General features: G+C 39.2%; 1 protein-coding gene across 2 annotated transcripts in view; it reads left to right on the top strand.

Annotated features, from left to right (window-relative positions):
- The window catches only part of rock1 (Rho-associated, coiled-coil containing protein kinase 1), a 106259-nt gene that overhangs the window by 71259 nt on the left and 9539 nt on the right, over positions 1-25461 (top strand). For both annotated transcript variants that reach the window (XM_067452156.1, XM_067452154.1), the window contains exons 19-30: positions 1219-1379; positions 1477-1661; positions 3752-3821; positions 7926-8029; positions 8167-8332; positions 8499-8592; positions 8669-8757; positions 10125-10316; positions 10574-10739; positions 23869-23939; positions 24037-24125; positions 24259-24337. In XM_067452156.1, coding sequence (XP_067308257.1) covers positions 1219-1379; positions 1477-1661; positions 3752-3821; positions 7926-8029; positions 8167-8332; positions 8499-8592; positions 8669-8757; positions 10125-10316; positions 10574-10739; positions 23869-23939; positions 24037-24125; positions 24259-24337 — 1466 coding nt within the window. The remainder of the gene's footprint in view (positions 1-1218; positions 1380-1476; positions 1662-3751; positions 3822-7925; positions 8030-8166; positions 8333-8498; positions 8593-8668; positions 8758-10124; positions 10317-10573; positions 10740-23868; positions 23940-24036; positions 24126-24258; positions 24338-25461) is intronic.

The raw sequence follows: 25461 nt of genomic DNA, 5'->3' as shown, positions 1-25461 counted from the left end.
CTTAAATAATAAACTAAGTGCAATGTAGTGTCAAAAATATAAACATTATATAACATTACTGAAATATCTGAAATGCTTCCAATACTAATTTCCCACAGAATAGATAGACGATACCAGCTGCTCTTTCTCTCTCATCTCTCTGACAGCGAGTTAAACACAAACTCTCCTCGCGCTCACTCGTTTCTTTTGCTCCGGATAAATATTGTTGCTGTTACAAGGTTTGAAATTTTATAATTATATAAATCATTTATGCAGATTTTCTGCTCACACCCGAAGTGCTCGCATATAAAGCCACCTCTCAATACTAAGTTGAGTTAGTTTTCGCTGCTTATTGCATTTAAACAGTCAAATACACACAATATAATGTCAAAATGCTGGTCTGGTGATTATTCACATAAACATTTGATAAAGAAAACACATGTGTAACAGTATAATGGATCTGTGCGTCAGGTAAAGTGACAGCAGCCTAATATTCCTGCTGCCAAATTATGAGATAATATCAAAATTATCTATATTTTCCCCATGATATCAATGTCAAAAGTGTGGCCAGTGAAATGCTGAGCAGCTTGTAACTTCTAGCCATAGTGGCCAGTGAGCGAAAAAGTTAATGTCAAGCCCTGGTTGCCAGGTTATGACACAGCTGTGCCCTGGCCATGGACCTGTCAAAATGCCTTGTTTAAATGACATAACTGTATATTTGCAGAATGTCGCCAGAAATTTCTCAGCACCATCCAAATAAAGTCTTGCTTCTGCCACTTTGTTGCGACTAATACTCAAAATACTTTTTTAATTCGCATTCTGCTTCCGGCTAATTGATTGTTCAATGCACACAGAGTCAAGAAATCTTTCCTTTTGGGTTTATTATATTCCAAAGGTGTACAAATGGCATGATATGGTTAAAGAAGGTAATTTACTGCACCCCAAACACACATTGCCATTGCAGATAGCGGTCTTTTAACTAGAAAAAAAGTGAAAACAAAAAGTGTGTCCAAGTGAGTCATACCTCTCTATTGAAAGAAACAGAGTACATTAGCAATGCATCTAATATAAAAATAATTAAAGAACCATATTTATGCCAACAATACAATAGGAAGTCAACATAAATGGCTCTGAAATGCTTAATTAGCCTAACAGAATTTCTTGTTGACTGATACAGGTGATTTAGAAATATATTGATGGACTAATCTTGTCCATGCTGTTCACTCTTTCTCTTTCCAGCGGTGGAGCAGAAGGTGTCTGAAGAGACCATGCTACGGATGCGAGCGGAGAGCAGGGTGGTGGAAGTGGAGAAGCAGTGCTCTATGTTGGAATTTGACCTCAAACAGTCTGTACAGAAGATGGAGCAGCTGATGAAGCAGAAGGAGAGCCTGGAGGACGAGGTAAGTGTGAAGATATGAAAAAGCTTGGCGTGATAAGATTAGAATTTTTAAAGGTGTTATGAATTCAGGATCTTTCCCCTTTTCTCCACCATACCAGGTGAAGGAGCTGCGGGTGCATTTGGAGCAGGAGTCTGGGAAGCGTGTGCTGGCCCAAAACGAGCTGAAAAGCTGGACGATGGAGGCAGAACGCCTTAAAGGATCAGAGAAGCAACTCAAACAGGAGATTAACGCAGCCCTCGAGAACAAACGCTCCGTCGAGTTCCAGCTGGCACAGCTCACCAAGTATGTTTCTTTGCTCTCTCCTGTCCTCAAATTGTTGTGATTATATATGTACATATCGCTCTGTTTTAACTCTTTCCCCACCATTGACAGAATTTTCCGGCTTTCCGTGTTTTCACTGTTATAAGTTATTGCTCATCTTCTGAAAGAGTACTGAATCTCCTGATCAAAACACATGCAAAAAAGAAGCAGAAACAAGCAATATCATATTTCAAACAGATGCATATGTATAGTATCACAATCATCTACATTAAACTAGCCTGACAAACCAGACCCACATCAAGATGTTTGGTCTGGAAACTCAAACTCCCTCTGCACGCGATAGGATAGCGCTACACCAACCAGAGCAACGAAGGTGAAACGGAGCTTGTTGATAGATTAAACATTCGCCTTATCCGGTCAGCAAAACCCCGAACACATCTTTCCTTTTTTATAATGACTTCAGTGCCGTTCTTTGTTCTTTTCTCAGAGAAAAGCTTAACTCCAAGTCTTCCAGAATCGCATTCAAAGCTGATTCGAAAGTCCGCCGCCGTTCGCCAGTTTTTGTGTTTACTAGAAGCACGCAAACGCAACTCGGCCGTCGTCATTATGGCCCCGCCCACCGACTCTATACAGGATGTGATTGGTCCAGAAAGAGTTAGGGGAATACAGCTCAGAATGGTATTCCTAGACGACACTTGCTGGCAGATTAAATTCGCTGCCGCTAGGGTGCGTCTAGATTTCTAGGCTAACATTAAACAGCATATAAATCAAAACTGCCTAATGTTACTGAATGAAATGTTACCCTAGGACAAGCTATAGGACTGGAAAGCTTTGGAAGTGTTGATGGACTCGATCTACTCCATCTGTGTTTCGCTCATCGTTCTGAATCTGATGCAGATGTAGTCTGACAAAAATGTGAATTTCCTGGCTTTTTACTTTTTCTTTTTTTTTAAACGTACCCACATTCAAGTGTTGATAAAAGAAAATTCTCAAAAAGGCAGGGAAAGAGTTAACAAAAGAGACAAAATGTGTGTTCTTTGGAGTGGGAACTATTAGCCACTCATAGTAAAATTAGCTAGTTTCTAAACGGGTTACAAATTATATACATAAAAGTCTAAATTATAACTATAATAAAGCATTTTCATAACTCTTCATAAGACTTGGATTAAACTGTTCTATTCATATGGGTTATTTTTATTGTGCCTTCATGATGTTTTGGGGTCTAAGGTTTGATTAGCAGGACTTTAAATGATGGGACAGAAATTTAAACCAAAGTCTTATGGCTTTGAATGACATGAAGGTGCATAAATGATTTCACTTTTTATTTATCTATTTAATAAGTACAAGAATTACTATTGGTCATATTAAACCCTAATTGTAACCCAGTTCTGTCCAAATGATGTCATTCCTTTGGCTCTGAGCCTTACTCCCAACAGCTGTTACATTACTGAATATTTGGAAGGATTTTCTTGTAGAAAAGGCTATTATTGCAGATTATGTTCAAACCTGGCCAAAACTATTGGCTGCCAGTATTTACACGGGTGGATTAAGGATTGCCCTCGTCTGACAATGTCTGCTGCCATTTAATCTTTCACCTTCCGCTCTGTCGAACACTCAACAGAATCCATAGCTTTGTCATGTTCTGTACTTTAAAGTCTGCATAAAATTATAAACTGATTTATATTATACAGATTCCTATGGACGCTTGTTTCTGCCACAGAATAGAAAAAAAGTAAATGATAATTGCGGTTTTCCTGATTATAACTGATTCAGATATATATTCTGATTATAACCTGCAATTGAGAGGTTTATATCTCGCAATTCTGAGGAAAAAGTCCGAATTGTGAGATATAGTCACAATTACCTTTTTTATTTGTTATTCTGTGGCTTAAACAAGCTTCCAAAGACTCCCTACCTTATCTTTCTTCAAAATATAATTACTTGATTCATCTCTCAAATCACTCTGTTACAATGGACCCATAGGTTGTGGACCAGCAAGTTTTGCACTAATTTTTACCTTTTTGGACATTTTAATGTAATACATCTTGCTTGAGCTGTGTTTAAAGTTTGTGAGGCTGAAGTGACTGTGATTGATTGATTTGTCTCCTCAGGCAGTACAGAGGAAATGAGGGTCAGATGAGGGAACTTCAGGACCAGCTGGAGGCTGAGCAGTATTTCTCAGTGAGTATCACAGACAGCTGAACATACTTTCATTTTTCTTAATGAGGTGAAAACCTTTGCTTTTGTATATGATGTTATCATCACCCATAACATTTACCTACAGTATTGTCATCGGCAACTCTTGCGTCACAGAGGAAAAATACATCCATATCCTGATATTGTAGCATTACAGTAGAAAAAAAAAAAACAACGTAACCGTAACTCTCAACTTAAGCTATGCTTTTGTAACGTTTCCAAGTATAAAGCATCTTTTAAAGTCCTATCAAACTTGTTGGGATCAAGGCATGGTTCATAGTAGCCAAGTTTCCATCCAAATTGCTCATTTAATTTACGTGAGAATTGGAATTGTGAAAACTGTTTGCAAAGAAAGCTGCATTTCCAGCTGTATGTTCGAGAGAAAGAAATGCTGCAGTATATCAATGGAAATGGACATTTTAGATGCAGCAGAAGCTTCTGTGGCTTCCTTTTTCAATGTAATAAATTACTGTCAGTTTAGTGCAAACAGACAAACACACAGTTCACAAGCAGTCAGAGGCAGATGCCTTCTGTTTGAGAACCAGCGTGCCTGGCAGTTCTGAGAGGACATTGTTGCAGATCTTTTCGATGACAGTCTTTTGGCTTCAGCTAGGGCTGCAGCTATCGATTCTTTTTGTAATCGATTAATCTACCACTTAATCGATCGATTAATCGATTAATCGGATAATAATTACTTTTCCTTTATTAAAGAGCAATAAGAGACAATAAGACGGGTATCTTAAAATTAACATCTAATTTGTTTTCTTTTTAGAAAAATTAAGTTTTATTGCTGAAATTGCATACATTAATAACTGTGAAACTAAATTTTAATGCATACAATTGCCTTAATATATTAAATAAAAATCTATTTCAAATTACTTTAAAAAGGTAAACATAGTTCAATCTAAAACTAAACCTACAACCAATAAATCTAAATAGTAGTAATATAAATAACAATAATGCTAATATAAATATAAATATTCTATAAATTCTATATAATATAAATATTCTAATATTCTATAAATATTCTATAAATAATATAAATAACTTAACATTGTATTTATGTTGTGCAACTTAACTTTCATCTTTCAGCTTCAGCTCAGGCATGACATAAGCATTTACTGTCTTATTTACTCCTTCACTGAAGCAAAACCTATTGGACAGGTTAACTTGGAACAAGAGATGTGCGGATCAGCTCTATCGTCACCGAATCAGCTGTTAGAAGCAAACCATCCACCCGCACCAGATCGTCACAACTTCAAATCCTCCGTGTTAGGCGCGATGCTATCGTCACATATTATCTACACTGAAGTAGGTTGCTAAACAAAACAAAAAAACTTATTTGGCAAAATTACATTTACATAAACCAGGGTCGACAACCTATACATCACACGGAGGAATAACCGCTAGAACGTGATCAAACGCAAGATATGTTTAATTCAGTTAAAGTACATCACACATGCTGATCTTTTGAGCTAATCATTCATCATTGTAACAGAGCTTGTTTTAAGTTAGTAGCTATAAATATGATTAAAGTGTGATTAAATTACACAAATCAATGAAAGCACGCAGCTCTGATCAGCTCTGAAAGCACAAGCGCTGCTCATCACAAACGCGCGCGCGTTACGCCGGCTTCACACTGCACGCGTAAGCAGGGCATAGGCAGCGTTGCGCCTAGTGTTGAGAACATCTAATGATGCATTTCGAAGATATTATCAAGTAGGATATATAAAGTCTCAATAAAGATTTCACACACATCACAATGACGGTGATCCATGTGCAAAGCTGCATACTCCATCGCGTTCATGTGTTTGGAGTTGCTCGTATCTCCTCAGCTGACGCATGTACTGCTGCAAATGAAACTTAAATGTTCAGCGTCGCATCCTGAAGCTCAACACACAGTTGTCTGCATTTAAAAACAGCTTTACTAAATAATATTACCAGTGGTGATGCCCGCCCGCTCTCTCTCTCTCACATTGCAGTCTTTGATCTCGACATGAGCTGAAAATGAAAGTTAAAGAACGACACGCATTCATTGCGTTTTTAGCGTGATATGAGAGTTCCGCGTCTTTATTAAAATCAACATTTTAACGATTTCTCTCATCCACCTTCAATTTTTGGGATGTTTATACGCACCTGAACCGCGGATATAACCGCAATCCGCTCATACTCCGAGTCCTTACACAAAAAATGTCTTTCTGCAATATGTGTGTGTAGTTAAATGGACTAAGCGAAGCATCGAGGCAGATGATTTTGCCTCGAGGATTTTTTTGATTCGATTAACTCGATGAATCGTTTCAGCCCTAGCTTCAGCATTTGAAAATTACCACATTGATATTTGAGATGCTATTCAGTCTTCAAAATATTCAGTCATGTGACTTGTTTAGGCAAAGTCACATGATATTTTTTTGCTGTGCCATAAATAATTTATTCATTAAACGTGTTTCCATTGTATCTTATGTGCAAAAAAAAAAAATCCACCCCAAGCAAGCTTTTTTGTGTGTGTTTTTCACAAAATGAAAATACATTGTTGGAAGCCCAGCTAGTAAGCATTAAGAACAAATTTGTTAGTAACCAGACTAAGGGGGCTTTCACACAGGGTGCGATTGTTGCGCTCTGAGTCGACCCACTCAGCATTGGCTTGGTTTCACACCCAACTTGATTCTATCGAACCCTGGTGTGCTGCGTTCACAAACGTGCACAGCACAATAGAAAACAGACCCTGGTAAATATATTATGTTATTTATGAATTTGGTGCTTTTATGCGCAGCTGAGTAAACGACACTTGTGTGTGTTGCATGAAGGCGGACAGACTGTTTTGAGGAGACACTGGATTGTCATTAATTTGCTGCCCTGAATACAATGCAAGCTTACTTTTACTCGTACCCTGGTAAATAATCAACTATAATCCCTTACATTTCCCTTACGTTTTACTAGCCTACATGGTCATCGGCTAAAAAACATGCGCAGGATACTTTTCTTCCTAAACATGTGCACACCCGAGTCCGTGTTGCTTTCCCATTCACGCAAATCGCAGCACAGTTCAAGTTCAACCGAACTCAGACCACCTCAGTGGTACCTCAGTGTGCACCCGGGTCTGCATGACAGGTTTCAAATGACCAATTTTTAATGTGAACTGTGCCCCATTTCAAAATAAACTGCCAGTGTGAAAGCACCAACGCCAAAGAACTAGTGGCGACGAAAGATGACTGTTGTCGTTAGCTGCGCCTTGGCCAAAAACCTGCGCTTGAACACACCAACTGGACTAAAGGCGACTGTCAACTAACATGTGCGTTCTGCACCTGCGCGTAAGGAAATATCTGTCTATAACAGCAGGTATCAATAGTATTTTAGTAAATAGTAGATATTTGTGCATTTGAATGCTCGGCTAAGATGAAGTAAAATTACAACAGCCTTTAGTCTGTGCCATCTTGACTCTTTTATTCTCAACTCGTTCGTTAAGCTGAACAGCCAATCTCTTTCTCATCAATGGCCCAACCATTAATCATCATGTTGAATTGGCCCACAAAAAAAAAACGAGACAGTGCCCAGATGAAGCCAATTTTGCTGAACACCCCAAAAAACGAAGACGACCGATGCTCAAAAGTTGGCTGGCATTGGTTTTGGGTGTCCTGGTCTTAAATAAATATTATAGTCACTTCCAATCTCACATCACCTAATTAAAAACACTTAGCACACAGAGGTTCACAAACTGTTGCTTTTACCGCATGTGTAGAACCACATGTGTATGTCTAATATACTACATTTCAGTTTCTTTGGCCTTAAACCACTCTCTTGTTTAGACCTGTTTTGTTTTACACTTTTGATTAATAGCCTTAGCCATGTTACAAAGCCCAGGAAGGAATTGATGGAATTTGGCTAATATATGGAAATGGAACTGTAATGTTCATGCAGTTGTATACAAATTAACTAACATTTTTAAAACATCAGTCAACAAGTAATAATTGACAATGCCATGGTATAAGGCACCCTTCATGTTTAGGGTGTTATGTTCTTGTGTGTAGTCATATCATGAGAGGAAATCAGCATTGTATATATGTTCTCAAGGCATTTTTTTCTTTGTTTCAGACGCTCTATAAAACTCAGGTGAAGGAACTAAAGGAGGAGATAGAAGAGAGGAATCGACAAACTCAAGAGGCTCTCAAAAAAGTCCAGGACATGTACTCTGAGAAGTAAAAGTCATCTTCATGAATTAGTGCTGCTTTTTTGAAAATATTACAGAAACTGAAGAGTGTCTTGTGCCTTTGAAATAGAGTTTAGCATTTCTAATGAGCGTTGTGAACTGCTCCTCCGTAAATCTTTTTTGTAGGGAGTCACTCTCTGCTCAGTTGGACCTCACCATGACGAAGGCCGAGTCGGAGCAGTTGGCCCGTGCGTTACAGGAAGAGCAGTATTTTGAACTCTCTCAGGAGAACAAGAAGGCTGTGTCACGTTACAAACAGGAAATCACAGAGAAAGACTCGACCATCGCACAGGTCTGTGAAGCACAGGCATCCTTCTCTAAATCTGACCATTTCATTTATGAAATCATACATTTTCAGTATTTGACGTCTATATACTGAATTTTACCTGCAGTTTTATTCTGTCATTGTCAACTTCTATCAGTGGCTTTTAATTAGAGTATAATGCATTTTCGTTTAGCTTGAGGAATCCAATAAAACCCTTACCAAAGACGTGGAGATCCTCAGTAAGGAGAAGACAGAATTGACCGAGAGGCTCCAAGCTCAAGAAGAAGGTAATCTTTAATTCCAATTGGTTAACTACAGTTTATTTTTATGCAATATCATAACTTTTCTAATGTCTTCCTGTAGCATTTGCAACAGAGAAGGAGGAGGTGGCAAACTCCGTAAAGGCGACTTGCGAGAAGGCCCTTAATATAGAAAAAACTCTGAAGACTCAGGTATAACCACCATACAGCAACTTTATTTAAGAGTAAAATTGAAAATGCTGATGTCACATTACCATAGACTTGATAGTGTAAAAATGAAAAAAAAATATGAGCACTATGGAAGTTGTTTGAGTATCAAGTACAAACATAGAAACAAACTTTTTATTTTATTTTTATTTATCGGTTTACATTCACTTTAGATAATAGTATCTGTGTTTACATTAACCCCTGCCCTAAATTATTCTGTGGGTGATGTCTTTACTATGAGACATTGTTGACCTTTGTGTTACTAAAATCATTTTATAATTCACATCGGGGGGCCGTGATTACTTGCCAGCTTGGGTAAATTAAAAGCTGTCATGGATGTTTGCAGCGCAAAATCTGAAAGACTGATATAGACCGGAAAATAACGGTAATTTTCCTTTGTTAGTATTACAGTAAGATTTCATTTATTTGAAGGAATTTGAAGGAATTAACAAGAGAGAGAGAGAGAGAGAGAGAGAGAGAGAGAGAGAGAGAGAGAGAGAGAGAGAGAGATATTGTGACTGTGTGTGTGCGCGCGTGTGTGCGTGCCTGTTTGTATAATAGTGAAGCTTGTTAGTTTATTTACAAAAAAAGTTTCTGAATGTTACTTTGTGTGCGTGATTTCATAACTCTAAAGTTTTCACCTCAGTAAAAAAAAGAGAAAAAAGTTTCATAATACGAGATTAAAAAGCTGTCTTTATGGGCAAAAGTGTCACCCTTGGCTTGTGGAGGCTTGGAATTTGAAAGATAATCGTATATACGTGTTTAGATGTAGGTCAACTGTCCAGATATCCAGATGTGAGTAAAAAAATCTAATTTTGTTTTGTGCCAGTGAAAATTTGGGCCTAGATTTTTGAAGGCAGCTTAAAACACTTATCCAAAAATTGCTACTTTATACCTTCTATGGTGTTGTTGTTTTTTTGTACTGTGACAAGCTCAGTGAAAGAAAAATCCATCATGGTGGACAAGTCATTATTAGAAACATTACAATCTTTTCGAATTTAATCTAAAGATTCAATGCAATTTTACCTAATACGTATATGCTATCAGTGTAAGTGTAAATGTTATTGGAATATCAGGTTGTTAACTAATATATTACATATTATATATGCATATAATATATTACATCATATCATAAATCAATTATGAGCTTTGTCTCTTGTGCACTTGTGAGTAGCACTATTTGCATGGAGACCATTTTAATCGTTGTCTATTCTTTCTATGGCAGCTGACAACAAAGCAGCTCACTTAGTTTTCAACCAGACGTGTTTAATATGACCAAAACGTGTGAAAGGAAAAGACTCTTTTGCTCTTTGCTCAAACTTTTTTGTTATTCTACCATCTGGTCACTACAGGCGGTGAATAAGCTTGCTGAGATTATGAACCGTAAGGACATAAATTTGCACCAGAAGAAGAGAGGCAGCACCACTGACCTGCGCAAGAAAGAGAAGGAGAATCGCAAACTGCAGCTGGAGCTGAACCAGGAGAAGGAGAAGTTCAACCACATGGCCATCAAGTACCAGAAGGAGCTTAATGAGATGCAAGCGGCAAGTTCACATTTATTCGTTTTCATAGTGACAAAACTGATGCCAGTAATAGCGGAATCTGATGATTTGCGAAATCTATATCACCAAGACTGTTCTAGTCATACTGCGGTGAAGGCTTGCCTCATGAAAATGCATTGAGTTTCATGACTGACACTCCAGGAAGCCACATCAGCATGACATCAATATTCATGAGCCAAGCGTTGCAGTAGTATTGGTTGTTATTTTGTCCTAGTTAATGATGTTGTCTTTATTTGCAGCAATTGGCAGAGGAGTGCACGTATCGCAATGAGCTGCAGATGCAACTAGACAGCAAGGAAAGTGACATTGAGCAACTTAGAGAGAAACTGAATGACTTGCAGCTCCGCGTGGACAACTCCAGCGTCACCAGCCTGCAGACAGACGAGATAGACAGTAACATTGCTGGTAAGGGAACGATTATAAAGTATGAATATTTCTCTTATATGAATGCCAGGTAATTTAAGGAACATGCTAGTCAGTTTAGTCTGAATCATTGTTGGTTGGCATTTGTAGTGATTGGTCTTGCTGTCATCCCTATCCACAACAAACATGCAGAGCAGAAGAAATGTAAAAAATGAGGAGCTTTAATTTAATTTCAGTAATTTTCCCAACGCTCATTATTTGGATTTTATCTGGTTTATCTAATCAGCATGCAACACTGTCAAAATGTAACACTAGAATTAGTAAAAAAAAAAAGAAAAGCAAACTGGCCTTTGTTATCATAATGTCACAGTACAGGCCTGTTCGCATCAAGTTTGGTGTGACTAGGGGTGTGGTCAAACTTCTAGTTCGATTCTCTTGGTTCTTTTTGTCTGGATCAGAAAAGAAATGTATACATTTAGTTTGAATTAATTTAGTGTTGTCATTTTTAAAGGGGTACTTCAGTGTGGGGAAGATTAATCTGTATTTAAACTGGGTCATTAATGTAGTAGAAATGTGAAATTATTTTTGAATTTGGTGCCTTCTAGACTGAGAAAATGTAACATGTATTTTTGTCTCATGTGGATGAAAGACAGCAATTCCCAGAATGCTTCGCTGCCCTGTGAGGCCACTCCCAAAGTCACCGCTACTAGATTTCTGGATCACTTTCTCATCGTGTTCATTTTCATAAAATCAGTTCAGTTAGAAGACAGACACTACATTGAAAAACTGAATGTGTCTGTTCAATATAATGAGTGAGTCGCCGAACAAGTGTCAGATTACATTCACCGTCATGAATGAGCTCGTGATGAGAGCTGAGGTAATCGCGACCGCTGAATACATTTACAGCGCATGTTCAGTCTGGTGCGTTTTCAGTTCATGCATTTGGAAGCTTAACTTTCACAGGAATTCATTTTGAGAACTCTCACTTTGCTTCGCATAGCTGTTTACATGAATGCCTGCAGCTGCCTGAGCCGAGTGCTGTAAGTGCGACCCCACCCACCATGCATGGGTTGAAAACATGTGGAAATAGCTCCTCTGCTGGCTGTAGTCTTTAGCCTCTGGCCAAAAAAATCCTCAGATGACACAAATGGCGATATTTGCGTCATCTGAGGATTTTTTACAGAAATAAAATGCATAAATCTCTTGTCTCAGGGTATGAGTGGAGGAAGGACGATCATTCGAATATACTCCAGGGTTTCAACTGATATAAAGCCATATGCTAATCGCTGAAGTAACCCTTTAAGATACAAAACAAAAACAGCTTTTATGATGTACATTTTTCAACGAAACATACTGAACATCCAAAACAATGCTGTGTTTACCCTAGCGGTGAATGTCCACTACAGAGGCAGAACTCCGCTCAGTGTCATTGACATCGCTAAAATGCCTCTGCTTTGGGGTCTGTACGTGCCGGGTGTGTTTAATATGTTTTTCAACTCACAGGCAAAACAATAATCACAGATACAAGTGATTACACTTGGAAAGAGGCAAGCTTTGTTCTCAAATGCTTCAAGTAAATATATGCAATCGATTTTATAAACTTTTGTAAACCCCGCCAGTAAAGTGAATGAATGAATAAAGCTAGAATTCTGACCCTCAAAGACCTGTTAGTCTGCCTTTAAAATGTCCACCTCCACTCCATTTATTATCCTAAATTAGATTCACCTGTTTGAGGTCATTAGCTGCATAAAGACACCTGTCCACCCCATACAATCAGTAAGAATCCAACTACTAGCATGGCCAAGACCAAAGAGCTGTACAAAGACATTAGAGACAAAATTGTACACCTCCACAAGGCTGGAAAGGTCTACAGGGAAATTGCCAAGTAGGGCTGGGTTTCGATTCAAATCTCAAGAATCGATTCGATTCCGATTCTCAAGATCTTGCAGCCATTACAACTTCCTTGGCAGTAAGAGCGCGCTGCAGTGAGAACGGCTGTGTTCTTCAGCACGGTGACGGCAGTATAACGTTAGGCCTTGTGTCCACCAAAGCGTTTTTAGCCAGCTGAAAACGCTAGGCGCTCAGCTGAAAACTCCTCGCTGTGAGCGCTTGAGAGCGTTTTGGCAGGCAGCGTTTTTTCTCCTCAGTTGAGACTTGCTTGTTGTTATGATACGGAAAATCTGCAGAGGTCTTTCTAATTTCACAGGTAGTTTGTTCCTGTATTGATTCTTTATAAAATTGCAGATACAATGTAAAATATTTGCTCTGGCATTTGTTTTAAATCATTTTGTTTCGTTATTATTGCTTGTTGTCATCTGATGACGACACGCAGAATGTGGAAGTTGGTCTGTGTTGTATTTGTCCCGCCCCTCCTCCACTGTGATTGGACGGCTGGGTGAAAAGTGACAGTGATGAGCGCTGTGTTTTACTCAAAGTTGAATATGCTTCAACTCTCGGCGACCAGTAAAAAGCGCTCAGCGCGTGAGCGTGAAATACTTGCTCAGCGCTTCGGTGCGCTCCAGGCGTCATTAAAAACCTGGTGCTCTCATTGAAAACAATTGAAAACGCCAGCCAGTATTCTCTGTCCGTGGCGTTTCTGGAGTTTTCAAAGCTGCCATGTTGGTTGTGTTAATGTCCTTCCACCTCGCGCGCATGCGTGAATTCAATGACGCGGCAAATTAAAATTCAATGTAGGCCTATTATTAAATCGATCCTCTGAGTTACGGATCGATCTTTAGAAATTAATATGAAAATCGATTCAGAATTGGTGAATCGATTTTTTTCAACACAGCCCTATTGCCAAGCATCTTGGTGAAAAAAGGTCCAGTGTTGGAGCAATCATTAGAAAATGGAAGAAGATAAACATGACTGTCAATCTCCCTCGGACTGGGGCTCCATGCAAGATCTCACCTCGTGGGGTCTCAATGATACTAAGAAAGGTGAGAAATCAGCCCAGAACTACACGGGAGGAGCTAGTCAATGAACTGAAAAAAGCTGGGACCACCATTTTCAAGGTTACTGTTGGTAATAAACTAAGACATCATGTTTTGAAATCATGCATGGCACAGAAGGTTACCCTGCTTAAACCAGCACATTTCCAGGCCCATCTTAAGTTTGCCAATGACCATTTGGATGATCCAGAGAAAGTCATGTTGGTCAGATGAGACCAAAATAGAACTTTTTGGTCATAATTCCACTAAACGTGTTTGGAGGAAGAAGAATGATGAGTACCATCCCAAGAACACTATCCCTACTGTGAAGCATGGGGGTGGTAGCATCATGCTTTGGGGTGTTTTTCTGCAAATGGGACAGGGTGACTGCACTCTATTAAGGAGAGGATGACCGGGGCCATGTATTGCAAGATTTTGGGGAACAACCTCCTTCCCTCAGTTAGAGCATTGAAGATGGGTCGAGGCTGGGTCTTCCAACATGACAATGAACCTGAAGCACACAGCCAGGATAACCAAGGAGTGGCTCTGTAAGAAGCATATCAAGGTTCTGGCATGGCCTAGCCAGTCTCCAGACCTAAACCCAATAGAGAATCTTTGGAGGGAGCTCAAACTCCGTTTCTCAGAAACAGGCCAGAAACCTGACTGATCTAGAGAAGATCTGTGTGGAGGAGTGGCCAAAACATTTGACCTCTGTAATTGCAAACAAGGGCTACTGTACCAAATATTAATATTGGTTTTCTCAGGCTTTTTAAATACTCATTTGCAGCTGTATTATACAAATAAATAGTTACAAAATCATACATTGTGATTTCTGGATTGCTGTTTTGTTTTTAGATTATGTCTCTCACAGTGGACATGCACCTAAGTTGACAATTTTTGACCCCTCCATAATTTCCAAGTGGGATAACTTGCAAAATAGCAGGGTGTTCAGATACTAGAAATGTGACCAGGACACAAGTTACACCTTCTCCTGATCATCTGCTCTTTATTCTCTACTGCACAAGAGGTGTGATCAATGGACATAGTTCAAATGACTCTGTTCACAATTGGATAGTCCTTCAACCAATCAGACTAACTATCCGGGTGACGTACAGCTGCAGGGCGAAATCAAATCGCCGGCAGATCGGGCTGGGTTTACAGAGTCTTGTTAAACCCGAATATAGCCAGGTGGATAAACTAGTTTGGGATTCCTGCCGCTGTATTGACTGTTTTAACTCTTCACAAGTTCTCAGCTGAAAAAAAAAACAAAAAACACATGCACGCACATGTAACTATCGATTTTAGTCCAACTAGCATTGTTTTGGATGTTTGATACATTTTGTTGCAAAATGTTCGTCATGAAAGCAGTTTTTATTGTATCTTTAGATTCAGTCTGAAAATGACTAGGACTAAATGTAGAATTTTCTTTTTTGGTCTGGACCAAGAGAAGCAAAATACAAGTGTGAACACATGCATAATCCCAAACATATTTTCTAATCCAGAGCTACCTCAAACTGAGTTTGACTCTCTGAAAGAAGTTTGGACACCAGTAGGCAAAAGTTATTCATATTGTTCCATCACTGTACAGAATATGCTATAATGCAAATGAATATGAAAGCCATTGGTAAAATGTTATTTGTTGTAACTCAACTTTGTTATGAAACTATGAAAGTAAAATCGACTAATTTAAATTTGAATTGATTCCCACTTTGCTGGTCGCCATTTTAGAATAAATTACTTGATTAGAAGGGATACTTTGGAATGCATTTTTAAAAAAATAGTTATGTAAGGGATAATGTACACCCAGCCGGTTGTTATCGCAGAATAAGCCCCGACAGAGTGATCAGGACCCCGACACGAAGCGGAGGGGTCTTGTATCACTCTGAAGGGGTTTATTCTGCATAACAACCGGCTGGGTGTACATTATCCCGCTTATTACACGGCTACTAGTCTCAAATAAATTAGACACAAAATGTTGTCTTGAGATTAAATATTATATTACATTTACATTTACATTTAATCATTTAGCAGACGCTTTTATCCAAAGCGACTTACAAAAAAGGGGAGAGTAATAGAAGCAACGGAACAGACAAGGCCAAAAACCTGTAAGAGCTGTAAGAAATCTCAATTAATTAGCACAATACACAATTTTTTTTTTTTTTTTTTTTTTTTTTAAAAGACAGACATCTACAACAAAAACTCACGTCCGCACAGTGCCGAACACTGGATTTTGATAGCTAAGATAGCTACAACCCATTAGGACTAAGGCTGTTGCCCCAGCTGTTGTCGTTAATGCAGATTCAGTGGCCCAATGGGTTGGTTTTGTATTCTAGCTAAACGCGCAGCAATAGCCATCTACAACAAAAACTCACGTACGCAATATACAGAACACTGGATTCTGATAGTTATGATTACTATGTAACATACCCGCCTGAAGGCGCAAATCCGGATGAGAGACGTAGATATGATCCCGGAGTGTACGCTTTTGGTCGTTGCTGTGGTGATCAGTAAGTGCTATTCTGTATTGGTCAAGTGCAAATGGAAAAGATGTGTCTTAAGATGTTTTTTAAGAATGGCTACAGACTCGGCAGCACGAATTGAGATCGGCAGGTCATTCCACCAGGTAGGAACGGTCCAGGAAAATGTCTGTGAGAGCGATTTCATGCCTCTTTGGGATGGAACCACGAGGCGCCGCTCGTTCGCAGAACGCAAGCTTCTGGAGGGTGTGTAAGTCTGAGCAAGTGAATTTAGGTATATTGGTGCCGAGCCAGAGGTTGTTTTGTAGGCGATAACTAGTGCCTTGAATTTGATGCGAGCAGCCATTGGCAACCAGTGCAGTTTGATGAAGAGAGGCGTAACATGCGCTCTCTTCGGCTCATTAAAGACCACTCTCGCCGCTGCATTCTGGATCAGCTGCAAGGGTTTGATAGTGCATGCTGGAAGCCCAGCCAGAAGAGCATTACAATAATCCAGTCTGGAGAGAACAAGAGCTTGAACCAGGAGTTGTGCAGCCTGTTCTGATAGGAAGGGTCTAATCTTTCTAATGTTGTGTAAAGCAAATCTGCAGGACCGGGCTGTTGCAGTAATGTGGTCAGTGAAGTTTAACTGGTCATCAATCACAACTCCAAGGTTTCTTGCTGTCCTTGATGGAGTTATGGTCGATGAACCAAGCTGAATGGAGAAATTTTGATGAAGTGCTGGGTTGGTTGAGAAAACAAGTAATTCTGTCTTTGCAAGATTGAGTTTAAGATGATGCTCTTTCATCCAGTCAGAAATGTCTGTCAGACAGGCAGCGATACGAACACTGACTGTAGGATCATCTGGTTGAAATGAGAAGTAGAGTTGAGTGTCATCCGCATAGCAGTGATAGGAGAAGCCGTGTTTCTGAATGACAGAACCTAATGATGACATGTAGATGGAGAAGAGAAGTGGCCCAAGGACTGAGCCCTGGGGAACCCCAGTAGCTAGATTATAAGACTTAGACACTTCACCTCTCCATGACACCCTGTAGGACCTACCAGAGAGGTAAGACCTGAACCACTGGAGAGCAGATCCTGAGATCCCCGTCCTCTTAAGTGTTGACAGGAGGATCTGGTGGTTAACTGTGTCAAAAGCAGCAGACAGATCCAGCAGAATGAGCACTGAGGATTTGGAAGCTGCTTTTGCCAGTCTCAGTGCCTCAGTTACCGAGAGCAAGGCCGTCTCAGTCGAATGGCCACTTTTGAAGCCGGATTGGTTGTTGTCTAGGAGGTTGTCCTGTTCAAGAAACCTAGAGAGTTGATTGAACACAACTCGCTCAAGGGTCTTTGCAATGAAAGGCAGAAGGGATACCGGTCGGTAGTTTTCTAAAAGTGCTGGATTCAGAGAGGGTTTCTTAAGCAGTGGGGTTACCCGAGCCTGCTTAAATGCTGTGGGAAAGGTTCCCGTGTGAAGAGAAGTGTTGACAATGTGAGTGAGTGCAGGAGTGATTGAAGAAGAAATAGCCTGAAGGAGGTGAGTGGGAATAGGATCAAGTGGACAGGTAGTAGGGTGATTGGAAAGGATGAGTTTAGAAATATCTGCCTCGGAGAGTGGAGAGAAGGATGGAAGCGTGTTCGTGTTAGTTGTTGAGATGTGCGTGTCAGTTAGTGATGAGGAGAACTGTTTGCTAATGAGAGCTGTTTTGTTGGTGAAAAATGATGCAAAGTCATCAGCTGTAAGAGTTGATGAAGGAGGGGGAGGAGGTGGACAGAGGAGAGAGGAGAATGTTTTAAAGAGTTGGCGAGAGTCAGAGCAATTGTTGATTTTGTTGTGGTAGTATGTTGTTTTAGCAGTGGAGACATTTGTAGAGAAAGAAGAGAGAAGAGACTGATAAAAGGCAAGGTCAGTATTGTTTTTAGATTTATGCCATTTCCTCTCTGCCGCCCTGAGTCCAGAGCGATGTTCACGGAGAACTTCAGACAGCCAGGGGGCAGATGGGGTGGGGCGGGCTGGTCTGGATGAAAGGGGGCAAAAACTGTCTAAGGAGGATGTTAGAGTGGAGCAAAGAGTGTCAGTAGCACTGTTAGTGTCCAGTGCTGAGAACTGAGCAGGTGGAGGGAGTGAAGATGAAACCATAGTGGATAGGCGAGAGGGAGAGAGTGAGCGTAGATTACGCCGAAAGGTAATCTGTGTAGGAGTATGTTTTGTATCTGGAGTCAGTATGAGGTTAAGAGTGATGAGAAAGTGGTCTGAGGTGTGTAATGGAGTAACTAAAGTGTTGTCTGTGGAGCAGTTGCGTGTGTAGACCAGGTCTAATTGGTTACCTGATCTGTGAGTAGCCGTAGTAGATACTAACTTAAGGTCAAATGAAGTCAGTAGAGTGCTGAAGTCTGCAGCTAGGTGTTTATCAAGATGGATGTTGAAGTCGCCAAGCAGAATCAGTGGAGTGCCATCCTCAGGGAAGCTAGAAAGTAACACATCCAACTCCTCCACAAAGTTACCGAGGTGACCTGGAGGACGATAGACCACTACCACATGGATTTTAACAGGGTGAGTAATAGTGATTGAGTGCGATTCAAATGAATTGGCCGGTAGAGACGGTAATGGATCAAATTTCCAATCATTTGAGATAAGCAAACCAGTACCCCCACCCCTCCCAATAGGCCGAGGAGTGTGTGAAAAAGTATAATTGCTTGAGAGTGCTGCAGGAGTGGCAGTGTCCTCTGGTTTGATCCAGGTCTCAGTTAGGGCCATGAGGCTAAGCTGAGAATGAGTCCCAATAGATGAAATAAAGTCTGCTTTGTTTACAGCCGACTGGCAATTCCAGAGACCAATTGGAATAAAGAGTAAAGTAGCAGAGGATGTTAGGATATAGCGCAAATTATTAGGATTACGGCGTCTCGTGCGTACGGAGCGTGATTTACGAGTGCTAGTAGTTATAGTTGAGATTTGAAAGCACATGGTGAAAAGGCCAGATAGGAATTAGAGCCGAACACAAATAATGAAAAGGAAGATGATACTCAAGTGCCTTGCCGGGGTCCTTGCTCGGGAGGAGTTGCACTGGGAAGAGTTGAAGTCTTTACACTCGTCGGTCTTCACACAAGGAGGGCTTCACACTGCCGCTTCCGCTGCCGCGGACTATCACGCTATTTATACTCACTTGAGTATCGTTATTGAAAGCAGCTGGGAACGCCCCCAACAAACTCGCTTCCAACGTGGCAATGACCAAACAAATGCTAACTCCCACACACACCCAGAGAATATACCAAAACTAACAATACACACCTCAGCACTACACAGACACACTTATCCAACAACAAATGAACAAACAATCAAATGAGAAAAGTTACAAACACTTACAGAGTAGTTGTCTATCAGTCAATTGAATTGCTTCTCTCTAGCCAAAATGTTTCAAACACACAAGGCTTTTAATACCTCGCTGGCCACGCCCCCAACAAACTCGCTTCCAACGTGGCAATGACCAAACAAATGCTAACTCAACAAATGCTAACTCCCACACACACCCAGAGAATATACCAAAACTAATAATACACACCTCAGCACTACACAGACACACTTATCCAACAACAAATGAACAAACAATCAAATGAGAAAAGTTACAAACACTTACAGAGTAGTTGTCTATCAGTCAATTGAATTGCTTCTCTCTAGCTCTATATTAGCTCTTACGCAAAGCTTCCGTGAAGAAAAACAGTTCCAAACCGCTTTAAGCCTTTATCTATTGCTGCTAAATGTTGAAAATGAATGCTGAAAGGGTTAGTTCACCCAAAAATGAAACCAAACCCATGACTTACTCACCCTCAAGTCATTATAGGTGTATATGACATACTTCTTTCAGACAAATACAATCGGAGGTATATTTAAAAAGTCCAGGCTAACGTTAATCCCAGCAGTAGTTGTAGCTGTTTTTGAAGTCCATAAAAAATACAGCTGTCCGTCAAATAACGTGCTTCACACGACTCCGATGGGTTAATAGAGCCTTCTGATTCGAATCGATGCGTTTGTGTAAGAAAAATATCCATATTTAAAACTTTATAAAGGAAACCCGCCTTGAAGTCTTCCATTGTAGCCATGGCTGTTTAAGTATTTAACAGCCACAAGATGACGCCAGCGTTAAGCATAGAAGTAGTACCGGTCAAGATAACTCGTATTACCCGGATGAGCGGTTGTTATCTTGAAATAACATACCGCTGGAATGCGCAATTGACCAATCAGAATAAAGTATTTCACAGAGCCGTGTAATAAGTACAAATATTTTTTTAAAAGAGATTATGTATTTTGTTGTTATAATTGTCCTTATGACTTATAATGCTGTGATGATAGGATGTTTCATGTTAACAGGTGCTGTACATAAATCATCAGCTGTCATTGTTTGTTTTTAAAGTCCTCTCTAATCTCTTTTTCTCCCTCATATATAGTCAGTTCCTCTTGCTCTTCTTATCTGTGTATCTTCTATTCTTTTTCCTCTGTGAGTAACTTTAAGATTGGGATCCCAATATGCCTGGATTGTGCTCTTGGAATTGGATTTTAATGAACGCATCTTTACTGAATGTCAAATGTGTTTGGGTGATGCCTCAGAAATAAGCTACTCAGAGTGATTAAAACAATAGAGAGCAATGCTAAATGAATTAGACTTATTTCAAACGAATTTGCTGAATTTGTGAAAATCTTTTTGCTTATTAAAAGCTTTTTAGACTAACCCCTACTCTGAGCACCTTTCAGAGGTGTTTTAGGTCAAGTCACACTCTTTTAATGTGTGTGTGTGTAGCTTTACTCTTTGCATTCCTGTTGGCCTGGGTTAAAATATCAATATGTGATAAATAACTTGCCGTTGCCTTCAAATTGCAAGTTATGCACAGAGAATAATTTAATAATTGTAAAAGTAAAAATTGATTAATTTAGCATGGCTTGTTCCTCCCTGGCTCTGTAAAGGTTGGAAACCCTTAAAGTGGTCATGACACTGTGTTCTTTGGGAATCACTTATTATGTTAATGTCTGCACAAAAAAACTAATATATATGCAGAAAAAACTATTTTTTTCAACCCTCATTTCCGACCGTATGCCTGAAATTTTCTGTTTTTAAGTCTTGTCAGTAAACGGCCATTGTTATGACATAACATCCAGCCGGTGTGTTTCATGTAAAACCGGATCCGAACATTCTGCATCCACAGATAGTCGACATTGTACGCTGTCCGTGACTCCATAGCAAATGATGTCGTGTGCAGTTGAAACACGGCTTAAAGGCAGTTTACCCCAAAAATGTTATTGTCATTAATTACTCGTTCATTAATTAGCTTTGTCGTTCCAAACCTGTAAGACACAAATTTGATGAAATCTGAAAGCTCTCTGATCCCCCATAGACTGGAACGTTATTACTACTTTCAAGGCCCAGAAAGGTAGAAAATACATTGTTAAAATAGTCCATGTGACTCCAGTGGTTCAACCTTAATGTTTTGGAGCAATGAGAATACTTTTTTTGTGCACAAAAACCCCCTAAAAATAAAAAATGTATTCAAGAGTTTCTTCTCTTCCATATCAATCTCCTATGCTGTTCACATAGTACACACAGTGCAACGCTTCTGGGTTCTACGGCAGAACGTCACGTGATTTCAGCAGTTCAGATTGCATCAAACCATCAATGCTGAATAAATTCATAGTTTTTGTTATTTTTGGACCAAAATGTGTTTTCGATGCTTCAAGAGATTCTAATCAACCAACTGATGTCACATATGGACTACTTTGATGATGTTTTTATTCCCTTTCTGGACATGGACAGTAAAGTGGGCATTGACTGCTTATGCTCTGGGACTAAAATATAAAATATCTTAAACTGTGTTCTGATGATGAACGGAAGTCTTACGGGTGAGGAACGGGTGAGTCATTAATGACATCAATTTCATTTTTGGGTGAACTAACCCTTTAAGGTTCAACCACTGGAGTCATATGGACTATTTTAACAATGTCTTTACTACCTTTCTGGGCTTTGAAAGTGGTCATAACGTTGCAGTCTATCAGGGACAGGAAGCTTTCGAATTCCATCAAAAATATCTTTGTTGTGTAATGAAGATGAGATGAATATGGGTTTGGAACAACATGATGAAGAGTAAATAATGACAGAATTTTCGTTTTTGGGTGAACTGTCCCATTAATGGATTCAATTTCCTTTAAACAAGATGCAACACTCAGTGTTGCCAACTTAGTCATTTTGTTGTTAGATTTAGCAACTTTTCAGACTACCCTAGCAAAAAAATGTTTTTTTTTTCTTTTCAAAAAGCTCCTAGTAACAAATAAATTTTTTGGCAGCTTTTAGCAACTTCTGGAAAGTGACTCTAATCTTAACAACACATGTACAAGCTAGCTCAATAGGCTAAGCAGTTAATTCATAATACCTGCTGTGGAAATCGCTGTAAAAACCGGAAGATCATTTAAGTAGCATATTTACAGAGCCCTGCACATGACATGCAGGAAAAAAAAATAGTAAACCACGAGGATGGTTTAGCAAGGACTTGCTAAATCGTCCACACGATTTATTTTTTAACTGAACGCCTGCATCAACTGAACATCAAAAAAATTTCAAGCTTGATTTAATAAATCCTTTGGTTTATAATGAGGACGGTTTGAGCTCGGAAACTTGCAGGATGTTCTAATGATACAGACCTCTTATGTTAAAAAAAAATTCCTGTCATGACCCCTTTAATTTACTCAAATGATTTAATTGATGCAAGCCTAAAATTGATCCAAACTGACTTGAACATTTGTCACAAGTCAAAATTCTTGACATTTAAAATATAATATTCCCAAAAGAATGAATATATGTAATCACGTTGGGAAATACCCAGCCGTATGAAGCCCACTTGTTTCTGTATGTTGACTCTATGTACAGTTGGTTTATCTATTGCACCGGCAGCATGCTCACTACAGAATGATTGACATTTAAGCATTCACACTCAGTTGTTGTCACACAGTTTATGCATGATTTTTTAAAACAATTCTTATGCGACCTACCTGTCTTCCTCACAACCTTTCAAACCAGTAACATTTTAATTGAATTGCGTCATATTTTGGTTGACGTTTCCAGAAAATGGGGCAGAATTACATGCTTGTCACTTTAATTTGATCAAATGTACTGTGTAACAAACTGCTGCATTGAGCCAGTTACTAATACTGCTATAAACGTGATACATATTCCTGGATTTATTATGCAAAAATTCAGTGTATGTCATTCCTAAGAAAAACATTTAGATGTACTGTAATAAATTGACATTGCATATTATTTCATTTGAATCAAGACAATATATATCGTAGTTTGTGGTGTTTTGAGCGATTGTGCCTGTTATTCCACTATTTATGTGGTCCGTGTGAGCTATTATAGTCCAAATTGATTGGATAATCACTCTATTTCTAATCAAACGTCTATTTAGCCATTGTTTTCTCACATTCATAATCACATCAGGATATGTTTAGGTATGGGACATCTCATTTTCACCATCTAACTAATTCTTGATCAATAAATGAAAGGCCTGCCCTTTTATCCTTGTTAGTTTCCCTTAACAAAACAGCATGGAATTTTACAACTATAACCCTGTGATGCAGGCAGTTGTTTTAAAGTGTACCTGGTTTACGCATGTTAGTAAATGCTATTTAGGTTTTGTAGATTGTGTCACAACCTTGGTTTGTGTTCCCAGTTGTTTAACTGCATGTCTCATTCTATTGCTTTTTCAAATTCTGACTTGGATATAATGGATTTTATCTGTTTTCAGAATCGAGGCTTGAAGGCTGGCTCGCAATACCTAATAGGGCTAATATAAAAAGATACGGCTGGAAAAAGCAGGTAAGGCTTGCATGAAGATTTATATATTAAACTACTATTGTCCATGCATGACCTGCTCTTTTCCCCCTTTTTTTAATATTTTTTTTTGTTTCCTCAGTATGTTGTAGTGAGCAGTAAAAAAATTCTCTTTTACAATGATGAGCAAGATAAGGAGCAGTCCAACCCCTCTATGGTACTAGATATTGAGTAAGTATTCTGATGAATAACTATCCATGGATCGAATTATCCATGTCAACTGGCCCCTTGATTCATTCTTGTATGTTGAATTTAAATGATTTCCCTTCCTGCTAAATAATAAAAAAATATTATTTCAAAACAGCAAACTTTTCCATGTACGTCCTGTCACACAAGGCGACGTTTATCGAGCTGAAACAGATGAAATTCCAAGAATATTCCAGGTCAGTCATTTTTTTGCACAGAGATTCCACGGTCAAACAATCAATGCCGCTATCATACATACAAAACTCATCAAAAACTCATGGCTCATGGTCATGTTAGGGAAACTACTGTAGGGAAGCTGAAATCATTCCCAGTTTGTTGAAAGTATTTATAAGGGGACATTTCACACTGTAATTTCCTAAACCCTGAAACTAATGTCCTTATTTGCAAGTGTGATATGTCAGTGTCATTGATTGGATGAACGCAGCACATGACCTGTTGACAGAAAAGGTTCTAGCATTGTACATACTCATATTATATATTGATGACTGCACTTTACTGCAATTGATGACTGCAGTTTACACTGAATGGACTTTTCGGGACTATAAATGTTGTGTTTTCTTTCACCGTTTAGTTTATTTATTTTTTCTCAACAGCTAAAATGTATTTTGCGACTGTCGAAAGCATGTGAATATGAGGCACGTGATTGGGTCTTTTGCTTAGATTCTAGCCTCAACATTCTAACACCACATAATTTAAAACATTTGGCTCCCCAATGGATGGTTAAAACCTCCAGAGCAGGGTTTCATAAAAAAGAAGCTGTGCTAATCCTGCTTTTAAATTACATGTGTGAAGCTTTTAACACGAGTTAAAAGCAGGGTTTAATATGACAGTAACCAGAGGTTAACTGCAGTGTGAAAAGCCCTGTTGTAGATTAACTATACAAGCTGATATGTGTAAATAGACGGATAAAGGACTAAAAAGTCTCCCAAACAAGCAGATATATTGCCAAGACATATGTACAGGTGCTGCTCCAAAGAGCCATGAGAACTGCATGTTTTTATCTATGCTGTGTGTACTTGATAGCTTGAACAGATTTCCAAGAGTTATTTAACTATTGGCTATTGTTAACTACAGTTCCCCATAGTATCAGCGACTGACGCAATGTCGAGTGAACCGAAATCAAAAGGAAACGTCTTCAGCTACTTGCATATCCACAAGATATGCATATTACCAGAGATGAAGGAATGTGATATTGCATAAGCTGGCAGCATTGTTACTGGAATTCGGCACTGCTTTATATAGGCAGAGAAACCACCATCAAATTAGTCACCCTCAAACTCATTGGCCAGTGTTTTACACT

Source organism: Pseudorasbora parva, chromosome 9 (genome assembly GCF_024679245.1).
Source record: "Pseudorasbora parva isolate DD20220531a chromosome 9, ASM2467924v1, whole genome shotgun sequence".
In the NCBI taxonomy this organism is placed as follows: domain Eukaryota; kingdom Metazoa; phylum Chordata; class Actinopteri; order Cypriniformes; family Gobionidae; genus Pseudorasbora; species Pseudorasbora parva.
The sequence above is the reverse complement of the archived record's forward strand: the minus strand, read 5'-3'. Positions and strand labels throughout refer to the sequence as shown.